General features: G+C 39.5%; 1 protein-coding gene across 2 annotated transcripts; it reads right to left on the reverse strand.

The window, feature by feature from the left end:
• Positions 1-1496: 1496 nt before the first annotated feature.
• On the reverse strand, positions 1497-9006 carry LOC309689965 (G-protein coupled receptor family C group 6 member A-like). Of its 2 annotated transcripts, XR_014271570.1 has the most exons (8): positions 8744-9006; positions 8491-8657; positions 8119-8228; positions 7070-7807; positions 5175-5390; positions 4352-4478; positions 2270-3941; positions 1497-1511 (listed from the first exon to the last, which is right to left on the reverse strand). XR_014271570.1 is itself a non-coding variant. In XM_082506712.1 (7 exons), exons 1-7 carry the CDS (start codon positions 8935-8937, stop codon positions 2785-2787), a joined length of 2709 nt encoding a protein of 902 aa, XP_082362838.1. In that variant the 5' UTR covers positions 8938-9006; the 3' UTR covers positions 2162-2784. The 2 variants fall into 2 exon arrangements, 1 of the variants encoding a protein (XP_082362838.1); XM_082506712.1 differs by lacking the exon at positions 1497-1511 and having other exon boundaries at positions 2162-3941.
• Between the last annotated feature and the right edge of the window lie 3327 nt (positions 9007-12333).

Raw genomic sequence — 12333 nt, forward strand, 5'->3', positions numbered from 1 at the left:
CTTCTGCGAACTTCAATATGGTGTTGTCCTTGTTGGATGTGACACTGTCATGGGTGTACAGGGTGTAGAGAATGGGACTGAAGACGCAACCCTGTGGAACGCCTGTGTTTGTAATAATGCTGGCTGAAGTCCTGGTGCCGATCCTGGCGGACTGGGGCCTGCCAGTCAAAAAGTCCTGTAGCCAGTCACAGAGGGTGGGGTGTGGGTCGATTGTTGCCAGCTTGTGAGTGAGTTTGTTAGGGATGAATGTATTGAAATTGGAGCTGTAATCAACAAAAAGTACCCTGATGGATGAGTCTTTGTTTTCCAGATGGGAGAGGGAATAGTGAAGGGCAGCAGCGATGGCATCTGGCGTGGACCCTTTGGCCCGGTAGGCATACTGCAGGGGATCCAGAGTGTCTGGGATGTTTCTCTGGATGTAGGCCAGCACCACTCTCTCAAAGCATTTTGCAATGATTGGAGTGAGTTCAACTGGTTTGTAGTCATTTAGGCAGGTGGCTGGGCTTTTCTTGGGGAGACGGATTGAGGGTTGTGGTCTTGAAGCATGTATGGGCCACCTCTGGCAAACCAGATCTGGGCCACCAAAGGGCCGTCATTCTTTGCGGTATGTGGGCCATGAGTAAGCACATTGTGTGGGCCAGATCCGGGCCATACCAATTTTGCTATGTGGGGTTGTACTGTAGACATGACCCAGGGTGTTCTTGTCATGGGTAGGAATGGCCACATGTTGGTGATGTTTTGGGTGTACAGTCCATAAGTTGCACTTATTAAAGTCACCAGTGACGATAAAAACAGCGTCTAAATGAGTTGTCTCTAATGCGCTGATGACGTCATGGAGTTTGCCGAGCGCTGCTGCGGAGCTAGCTTGTGGCTGAATGTAAACAATAGCCAAAAACACAACTGAGAATTCCCGCGGCAGATAGTAGGGGCAGGGTTTTAGGAATATAAACTCTACGTCTGGCAAACTCTCCTTTTAATTGATTCAAGAAAGAACAAACATACACATATCAGGTATAACATTATGACCACTGATAGGTGAAGTCAATAACATTGGATTGTTTCTTCATTACAGCATCTGTTAGTGGGTTGGATATATTATGGAGCAAGTGAACATTTTGTCAAGCCTAAGATTTGAGCTTGTTTGAGAAGGACCAAATTATGATAGTTTGACGACTGGGTAAGAGCATCTCCAGAACTGAAGCTCTTGTGGGGTGTTCCCGGTCTCCATTGGTCATTATCTGCAATGCATTGTCTCATAGTTACCATTTAACAATATACACCTGAGACTAAAGTCCCACACACCAACACAAATCCTGATCCTAATGAGGATTAGTAGTAAGGATTTAGGTATGAACACAAGTTGAAAACACAGAGCGAAAATGAAAACCAGCACAAAGAGACATTTTAAACCAATCACCACAGTGATTCTACTGTAGCAACATGAACACAGAAATGGATGCTGCCTGCTCATCAGTTTGTTACCTGTTGAAGTTCAGGATTTGGCTGAAACACTGAAAGAATGAACAATTATAAGGAATTGAAGTACTCTTTAAGAACCGAATACACTGAATACAAGCAGATGATAAAAAAAAATTCTAAAAGTTATTCTCTTACATATATACCCACAGGCCATTTTATAAGGTACACCTGTTCAACTACTTGTTAATGCAAACATCTGATCAGCCAATCATTTTTCACCAACTCTAGGCATTTAGGCATGTAAACATGGTCAAGATGACCTGCTGAAGTTCAAAGCAAGTATCAGAATGGGGTAGAAAGATTATTTAAATTACGTTGAACATGACATGGTTGTTTATCTGAGTATTTCAAAAACTGCTAATCCAACAGGTTTCCCACTCAACCATCTCTATGGTTAGCCAAAAGGGTTCCCAACACTGTCCGGAAAAGAGTTAACTGATGAACTAATGAAATGGCTGGTGAGTGTATATGTGTATTTCTTATATATAGTCACTAAGCCTTTAGATACAAAAATATAACAGAATACATGATCAAATTCAAATATGTAACAAATCTGTGTCAGTAAATCATCAACATAATGTTAAAAGGCACCACCAACAAATATGCCCTACAGAATTGCAGAAAGATGCTTACAAGTTTACAAGCAACAGTGCTAACCACCGTGCCACCGTGTGTTGTATTTTTTTGACCTTTAACCCTGACTCAACGAGTCAGTGATTCCAGAATAATAGAACAATAAATCTGCAAGATAATGATGATTTGAAGAATACCAAACAGTCTGCAAGCTTACAGCCATACCACTCTGAGCAAGCCCGACTGGTGAATCTAAATTGTCCACAGGTGTGAATGTGAGTGGTTGTTTCTATGTGTTAGCACTGCATCTGGGTGGTGACCTGTACGGGGTGTACCCTGTCGTAGCACACCCCACGGCCCTGATGAGGATAAGCAGAAGAGAATGGATGAATGGATAAACAGTCTGTAGTGGCTTTGCAAGCATCCTCCTGCGAACCAGTCAATCCATCTACTTAAAGATGCAGAATGCTGTCAATTCCTAAAATTGTTGAAATCAACTAAATATTATCAGTTTTGGGGATTTTTACATCAACAGTGTGGACCAAACACATTACAATTTGTTGGAAATTACAAATTTTAAGACACAAACTAATTGAATGAATCAGAAAATAATGTGCTTATTATCCATTACTTAAAATGTTAGTGGCAGTCCTAAAAATGCACAGACTTTCATATTTATTCCACTTTGTGCTGCAATTCGAAACATTATGTTGCCTTCTTAATAATTGTGAATTATTTTATTAGTGATGTTGGCAAGCTTGAAATTCTCTTTAGGGTGTTAAAGGAATTTAGGTTGTTCTGAAGTATGTTTTGCTGTGGGTTCGAGACTGGGGAGAGAGAGTTTGAGGAATCACTAGGCTGCCTGGTGGAACTCCAATCAGTGATTGAGTCTGAAAATTGGGAATTTGGGAATGACTCCAAAGATAAAGATAAAGTAGGGTTTTGAATTCCCTTAGATGACAGCTCATCCTCACTGCCTTTGTGATCCCTGGAATAATTCCTAATATCCCGGCGGAATGATTTCTCTGTGTTTGCTTCCTTCTTACACAGAATAATGTAGCACTTTGTGAAGAACTGACAAAACAAGATGCCGTAGGCTGAGATGAGGATAACAACCATCTCCACTGCTGGAATGTACTTGCCTGTGACATTGGCATAGACTGGACCAAACATGATCCAGGAGATGAAGTAAATGAGCATTGCAAAAGTGATGAACTTTGCATCATTGTAACAGTCAGGCAACTTTCGTCCCTTAAAAGCAACACCAAAGCAGATTAGAGCCAAAAGGCCAATATAGACTAGCATGGCTCCAAATGCAGGAATTAATTTCTCATTACAAAACATCAGTTTCATGTTGTTCTGTGTGATCTCTGAGTCAGCAGTTGGAGGACTGTGTATAAGCCACGTTGTAACAATAACCACTTGACCTGCCATGCAGACTGCAATAATGAGGTAAGGCTTGTAGAGCTTCTTCAGCACACTTTGAATGACCGGGTCAAACTCAAAGGCTAAGACGATCTTAAAGGACTTGACCATGATGCAGGAGACACACAAGGTAAAACTCAAGCCAAACACCACCTGCCGTGCTTGACACTGATAGCTATTGGGTGGACCACCAAATAATATAACACTAGTAAATGTGATCATAAGGGAGAGGAGGAGAATGATGCTGATTGGGCCAACAGATGAGCGCACAACAGGGGTATTCCAGTGTGCAAGGAAGATGATCCCAACAACAATGGTAAGCACTGCTCCTAAAGAAGTAAAAGACAGCAGCACAATAAGATATACATCACCCCATTTCAGAAAATCAGTTTTTCTTGGCAAACACTTTGAACTGCCTTTTAGGGAGTAATAGTTTTTTTCACAAGGATTGCACTTCTCCGAATCTGAAAAGAAAGAAAACAAGATCATTAGAATATGTAAGTTGGATTCAAACTCCTTGAACTGTCAATGCAATAGACTGCAATATAAGCATTTTAAATAAATAATAATAATGGATACTTTATTGATCCCCATGGGGAAATTACTTGTTTTTCTCTGCATTTGACCCATTCACTCAGTGAAGCAGTGGGCAGCCCACTAAGCAGGCGCCCGGGGAGCAGTGTGTAGGGACGGTACCTTGCTCAGGGGTACCTCAGGGTAGCCGTTAAGTGGATTCGAACCGCCGACCTTCCGATCATGGGGCGACCACTTTACCTACTGAGCTATCCCTGCCCCAAACACTTATTTTGGCTTTTATGTAGTTTTACAGTTAACTGATACAAATGGAGTTTACTGTTTCTTTTATAATACATACCAGTGGTATTGGAAAAGGTGTTCTCAGCACAGGGTTCACACTGATAGCAGCAACGAGGCTGGCCCGAAACTGAAATCTTACTGTAGCCAGGCTGACAGCTGTCTGTGCACCTGGAAGTCACGTTTCCCTGAGAGAAGAAAGAATCATGATTTTTTTTTTACAGTCTGTATAGTGTACTCTCTTTATTCTAACACACAAGTTTTTATATGCTAACTGCTTCTTAAACAACACAAGAACAAGAAAAAAACAAGGAAGGAAAGTAAAAAAGAAACTGAGGAGCTAATCCAGTACACACAGTCATTCAGTTTTCAAGAAAAACTCCTTAAATTGAGTATTGACATTGATAAATATATGTTCTTGCTGATGATAATGGTAATTTTCAAATACTTAGGTTATCATTTTAGTATGCCAATATTAGCACAACTAAGTATGATCAGATTGCCTTTAATTTCATTCACAAAATCAGTAGAGAGACAAATTATGACCTTTGACAGTGCAAGAGTTAATAATTTAACCCAAAGTCTGTATCAAATAACATGGTAATCAACAGTGATTTCTTTAAATATGAAATATCAATATCAGCATAGCATTAGAGTAATATTTAGTGAATCACCAGAATTGGTAAGATTCATCTTCTACACATCTTAAATATTTTTTTAAATATCAATTCAACATGGCTTATGAATGAACCACCAATGAGTCCAACAATATATTAATCCTGCCAACACTGACTGTAGATAATGTGAATATCTAAAAATAAAAACAATGAATGAATGGAAGAAGAATAAAACAATTTGACAGTGGAGGGCAAGTTATTACTTACAATGTAAATGTAGAAAGCATGTTTTGTTTCCTGCGAGATGAACGTCAGGCTATTTTGCAATATACTGTAGCGAGCTACAATGTCATTTACGTCTAGAGACTCTGAAGTCTGCTTCCATAGGACGATATCGTATTCAGTGTTGAGGTCACCATGGGGATCAAATGAATAGTTTTTCCCATCCATGTGGAACTTTGCCTTCCATAGGGCTCCTCGTAACTGAAATTGCAGTGTGTGTGAAAATATTGATTAAAAATAATGTATCTAAAGTGGACAGGACAAAACATCATACACACAGATTAGGTACAACATTATGACCAGAGACATGTCTTTTCATCATAGGACCTATTAGTGGGTGGGATGTATTAGGGAGCATGTGAATATTTTGTCCTCAAAGTTGATGTATTAAAAGCAAGAAAAATTGGCTAACCGACTGGGTCAGAAAATCTCCAAAACGTCAGCTCTTGTGGGTTTTTCGTGGTCTGCAGTAGTCAGTATCTATCAAAAGTAGTCCAACAATAGAACCAGTGACATGATCATGAGTGGCCAAGGCTGACTGATACACATGGGGAGTGAAGGCTGGTAGAACTACTATATATACCCCATTTCTCCTGCAATCTTTTTTTTTTTCTTGAAGCTCCAGCTTGAGAGTTCTGTGGAGGGAGCTTTAGGGTTCTTGAGGTTTCTGTGCAATATCTTTGCTGTTTCTAGGACTGCATTTCTCTGGACAGAGATCTCAGATGTTGTTCCTGGAATCTGCCAAAGCCACTCACCCAGTGTGGAGGTCACTGGCCCAGCTGAGAGAGGAGCTATATCTCCTAAAGCTTCGTTGATATTATTGCTGTAGATCAAGTGGTGTGGATCAGTGAACTGATGTCTCGTTCACTACTGGCATACAGCTTGATGTTATCCATGTAGAAGAGGTGGCTATTGACTACTCCATTCCATAGTCGGAATCCATAGCCAGTCTTTTTAATGATCTCACTGAGGGGGTTCAGCCCATGCAGAACAGCAGTGGAGACTTGATGAAAACTTGTGCTATTGGCTTGAAGTTGGTCTCTAGTGTTCAGAATCAGAATCAGTTGTTTCCCCCAGCCACATTGTATTCCTGATGAAGGTCTTACTTCATCAGTTCTTAATCCAGACTTTTCAGGATCCATGGCATGGCATCCAGGCAGTGCACAGCTTGGTGAGTATGGTCTTGTCTTATTGGCTGGTAGTTGCATGGGACAGGTCCCTTCTACTGTCCAAGCCTTCGTTTAGCCATTCCAGGTGTCTCTCGTCCATTGGCAGCTGGTTCATTTATGCTGCCAGATGCTCGTGAAGTGCAGTCAGCTTCTTTAGCCAGTAGGCATGAATTATGTCAGGCCCTGGTGCTGTTCAACTCTTCATACTAGGGACCCTTTTTTTAGATGTCTGCATCTGTGATGGTCACTGTTCAGGGGAGATGTGGTTTGCTCTTAAATCAACTAGCCACTGAGCCTTTTTTGGGTTGTGGCCTTCCATTTGCTTTATTGACAAGGCTGTGAGTCTTCGCCTTTAAGTTTTTAAGGCCTCAGGTCTGCACAGCTTGCTGCAATTTTAGGCACCCCTTTCTTCATTATCACCTTTCTGCAGTCCTGCATCTTGGCCTCTAGCCTCCTTCTCCATGGAGGGTACTGCTCCTTGTGCTGTTCATCTTCCACCCATCTTGTACCAAGCATCTCAGTGGTCACTGCTGCCATGGTGTAGATAAGCTGGTTGGTTTTGAGATCTGAGATCTCTGTCATATGTATGTATGTATGTATGTATGTATGTATGTATGTATGTATGTGTATATATATATATATATATATATATATATATATATATATATATATATATATAGATAGAGAGAGAGAGAGAGAGAGAGCATTTACCTCCAATGGGGATGGGCGTTTTGTCTTGCAGTCTCTCTCAGTGCAGAGGTCTTCAACAGCCTGAGCTATTGCTTTAACCGCCAGTTCTATACTGAACACAGCAGATGGATATATCATAGTCTTTAACTTCTCCGATGAAGTTGACCCATGCTGCTTTAAAAATGGGTTGTTGTTGTGGTGGCTTGGATTTTCATCAAGGTTATCGAGATATCGCTTCAACTTGGTTGTGTTTCCAGATTTAAAAGTGATCCCAATGATTGTTCCTATGTCACTCAAAGTATGTTTTTTTGTATTCAGTATTTCAGGTGATTGTGACCAAATATCACTGGCCAACCAAATTCTCCTTGTTCCTTGAGGATCATTGAGAAGTTTTTGAAAAATATACATCATATGGTCAGGTTTCGCGAAGGACACAATGACACTGACGTTTTCATTATCTATGATGGTTTTGACTGTAGACTCAATGCTCTTTCCCAGCAAATAATCATTTAAATTATCTGGAAGAACAGAGGTGAAGGCGAAGCAGATGCCTTTTTGGTTTGTATAGTACCAGAGCCGCTCAGTTATATAGCGAGCATATTCACCATCGGTTGTCAGCACACCGACCCAAGTCCATCCATTATTATCAAGAATCTCGGAGATGGCACGAGCTTGGTGATTATCTTGTGGTACAGTCCTCATAAAGCTTGGAAAACGGGTTTTATCACTTAGAAGGCCAGAGGTTGCACCATAACTTATCTGTGGAAATAATCACAAAACATTGTTTGGACAAGTGAAACATGCTTTTCATATTCTGCCTGCATTCATTCTTTTACAGTGCAAGGATATTTATGGTTATGTTTTACAACAAGTTTGAAAAAATTAAGCACTGTATTATCACAGCTTGTTAGCTGAGTACAGAATGGAAAGGTATATCAGGTCATTTCATCCATTCTCTGAATAATAGCTGCTGCTGTTTGATTAATAGACTTTACATTCAGTGATAACTACTACTACTAATCATCATCATCATCATCATAATCATAATAGACCCAAATAGTCAGTCATACCTCGGGTATATATTCCAGGTTGAGTAGCCTTGTAACTGCTATGGCTATCTCTGAGTAGTAACCACCAATGACAGCAAGGACAGGGGAAGACTGCTGTGCACTAGTGTTACCTGCAAAAATGTATTCAGTGACACAATTACTGGCATTTACATTAACTTATATTAAGACAGTAGGATTACAAACAGTTACATTTACATTTACCTAAACTGTGGGCAAAAATCTTTATTTAGGTGTAAATTTGACTAAGTGTAGCTTTTCAGCATGTACATAATATTACTTTTATGAAACTACAATTAAGACAAAGGAATTAATCAAACTGACTAGCCAGAAAATTCTCATATTTTTCACTTTTTTCCCCCTCAGAGTACTCACAGTTTCCCCTCATAAAGGACGGGATTTTTCTCAGGGAGGTAGTAACGTCACCACAGGAGTCAAGTATAAGATATCCCAAGGTGAGGTTCCCCAACTCTTGCTTCTGATTTATCTCCTCCAGCGCCTGCACCATTATCAGAGACTGGACCAGGTTAGCCGTGCTAAACCTGCATGACACAATCAGATATGTTATATACAAATATACCCTAATTTAATACACACTTTGACACTCATTGCTAAAGAGTAACAGCACCTGTCACATATCTGGTTTTCACTGCCATCATAATTCACAGTGACATTAACGCTTTCGTGAATCGGAAACAATCCTCCAATAATGATGTCGCCTTCTGCTGTGGCCTGTTCGAAGGATTTGGTACCATGGTGTGATAAAACTACAAAAAAGATGCAGAAGCTGAAAGAATGTTTCATCTTCCTCCAGCTGTCCATCTTGTTAGTAGAAATCTTCTTCGAATAATCTCCGAAAACGTGCTCTGAAAAATCACTTGTGTGTTTCCCTTCAGTGTGTTTGCAGAAGACAGAGCTGTGGATAAACCTCTTTAACTTGAAATACTGCTTATCTTTTTTTTTTTTTTTTTTTTTGGGGGGGGGGGGGGGGGGGCTTTTTATGGTCACATGGGGTTTGATGTCACTTCAAGACATGGAATGTGAAAATGTTATCGCTACTTCCAGGTAATTATTCTGATAAGTTTCAGTGTGGTTTAAAAAAAAGATAAGTATTTGGACAGGTGTTGTATTGACATTACTCATATCCACTGTGTATAAAGATAATTTGGCTTACAGTTCAGTAAACCAATCTGTTGGCAGTGCTGTTATATAATACTGACATACTATCCTACTATACTTGGCAAGACAATGCTAGGTATTTCCCCAATAGGCTTAAAAATAATTCTATAGATGCTAAAGTAAGAAAAAGAAGTAAGAGGGCTCTGGTGCTAAATTCTTAACTTATGTCTTATCTGTAACACTTGTTTGTGACTTTGACTGTGATCTTTAATCAGGTTAAACAAGATTTGTTGCACACACCTCTGTACTGCATGCATTTCCTTGTCTCTCTTGGCTGCTTTTCTGATTTTATTGCCTCAACAAAACCCCAAATTGTTCTGTTACAAAAGAACACAAGAAGAATATGTTAAAAAAAATAGCATCATATTAATACAAGTGAAAATGTGCTACTAAAAATAAATAAGGCTACAAAATATCCAAGCATAGAAAGTATCTAAATTCGTTTAAGCTTAATTTATAGATTTATGTGCTTTTTGATACTCCACTACATCTAATACTTTTACTTAAACACATTCACATCAGTGCTGCTGTTAGCAGTCTCTTTGAGGATTTAAAAGTGTGTATTTACACATAAAAGTGCTGTCCATCCATTTCCTTCCATGTACACAATTCAGGGACACTTGAGCCAGAGCCAGTCCCAGATGCCACGGGGGAAGAGGTTGGGTGAAACCTGTACAGGCTGCCGATCTGTTGGAGAGCTAACAAAGAAAGGCAGACAAATGTTCATGCTCACATTCACACCTATGGACAATTTAGAATCAACCTAACCACCCTATGCATGTTTGGATTGTGAGAGGAAGCATGAGTACCGAGGGACAACTCAAGCACAGATTCCACACAGAAAGTCCCCGGCCTGGATTTTAACAGTGGACTTTTCTACTGTGAGCCAATGGTGCTAACCATCATGCCGCCCCATTAAAATGAGTAATCATCACACAGTTGCTGCAGCTTTGTTTGTAAAATATCATGATGTGAATTTCCTGTTCCACTTTAGATTGAAATCTCTTGACCTTGGATGCCATTTGAGTACAAAGCACTCTTTGTTAAGTACAGTGAACCAGTCTGACAAAGTTTAAGGTTTCTGATATGGTGCTTTATCCTGCTGAAAGTAGTCAGAGATGATCATAAATTAATGGACATGGTCAGGTATAATACTCAAGTAGTCTGTGGTTTTTAATGATCCTCAATTGGTACCAAAGGGCCCAAAATGTGCAAGAGAAAATATCATCTACACATTATAATACCAGCAGGAGCAGCGGCCCGATGGAGCTGTTTTTTCATGTTGTTCGCACCAAATTGTGATCCTATCACTTGCATGTTACAGTAGAAATAGAGACTCGTCAGACCAGGCAACGTTTTCCCAATCTTCATCAGTTTTGGTGAGCCTGTGTGAATTGAAACCTCAGTTTTCTCCTCCTAGCTGACAGCGAAAAGGAGAAAACTGAGCCATGGTGTGGTTTTCTGCTCATATAGCTTATTTGTTCAGTGGTTCAATGTGTTGAACATTTAGAGATGCTCTTCTGCATACCTCAATTGTAACAAGTGGCTATTTGAGTTAGTGTTCCCTTCCTATGAGTGGAGAGAGTCTTACATCAAAAAGCCAGAGAACTGTTGCTCACTGGATATTTTCTCTGTTTCAGACCATACTCTATAAACACTAGAGATAGTTGTGTGGTAAATTCCCAGTAAATCAGTAGTTTCGAAATACTCAAACCATCCCATCTGGCACCAACAATTATGCCATTTCATTCCCATTTTGTTGCTCGGCCATCTTAACCATGCCTACTTGCTTAAATGCTCTGAGATGCTGCAATGTGATTGGCTGATTAGATATTTCTCTTAACAAGCAGTTGAACAAGTGGTCCTAATGAAGAAGAGATAAAATTCTCGAAGATCAAAGTTCTTTTTTTTTTAATGGGTTAAGGAGCAATCTTGTGCTACGGTCACACATATGAAAGAGGAAGTTAAACAGAAGTATCAGGTTATCAGTAACATTCTTGCATCTATCCAGTGCACTGAATGTCAGTTTCACTACATGTCTCTTGATTGATTCTGACAATATAACAATTACAAGTTTTTTTCTGATAACTAAATCCAAGTGCAAAGTACAAAATGGAAGAAGGAAAGTCAGATTTATTATTTTTGTTACATATGATTTCACTGTTAAAAGGCACTGCTTTACTTATTTAAATCACTATGTCAACATGAAAACTGGAACATGGAGCATCTGACAGAAGTCGTGTCACAAGTCATCTGATGTAAAAAAAAAAAAAAATCTGCCAAATCACGCACGTGGAGCTACTTGCTGTGGTGACTGCTTGTGAATAAATGAGGAGCGGAAAGTATCTCCTTCGCTATAAGATGCCACAGTCCTGTTGTTCTCTGCTTTTGTTACTCGTCGAATATCAAACTTGAGCATTATTCTCTTGTGAATAACTTTGTATTAGCAACATAGACTGTATAAAAGGATAAGCATGCAGTCTGTAGAGAAATATGATGTGTATGATGTGAGTTTGAAGAAGTGCTTGTTGTTTGTGGCCTGAGAGCAGTTTCAATTCTAGTGTGAAAAACCTGAAGTAGAGCTTTAGATACATTATAATTACAATTGCAAAAGTGACTTACAGTACAATATCCCGCGAACACACTGAGGCGTCATGTTCAAAGCAAACTAGTTATTTCAAACAGTGCAGCACATGTTTGCATAACAATGACAATGAAAATACTTAAATTAAAAGTGAAACAGAATTATAACAATTAAAATCTGTTTACTTGTCGTAATGTTGGAGCTGTGCTACGTTTTACACAAACTAAGTAGCCATGCTGTGTATTTCAATCAGCAATATTGTTCACAAACTAATGTTAATAACCATTAATACAAACCAACTCACTCTATGTACTTCCCAGGTTTTGAGACTTTTATCACTTTCTTTGTGCCATTTCTTTCCCACATTTGCTTACAATAGCATTCACACAACTGTAAGGCCTTAAATAGAGTCATGTCAGTTGAAAGTCTGCACAGGGTGGATTTTCCAGTCTCCT

The sequence above is a fragment of the Aulonocara stuartgranti genome (genome assembly GCF_965226115.1).
Source record: "Aulonocara stuartgranti genome assembly, chromosome: 15".
NCBI classification, from domain to species: Eukaryota; Metazoa; Chordata; class Actinopteri; order Cichliformes; family Cichlidae; genus Aulonocara; species Aulonocara stuartgranti.

Coding starts and splice junctions, on each gene's coding strand:
- LOC309689965 (XM_082506712.1), bottom strand. CDS start 8,937: ATGGACAGCTGGAGGAAGATGAAACATTCTTTCAGCTTCTGCATCTTT. Junction 8,658..8,743: donor GAAAACCAGATATGTGACAG/GTGCTGTTACTC, acceptor TGTGTCATGCAG/GTTTAGCACGGCTAACCTGG. Junction 5,391..7,069: donor AACGCCCATCCCCATTGGAG/GTAAATGCTCTC, acceptor CTGCAATTTCAG/TTACGAGGAGCCCTATGGAA.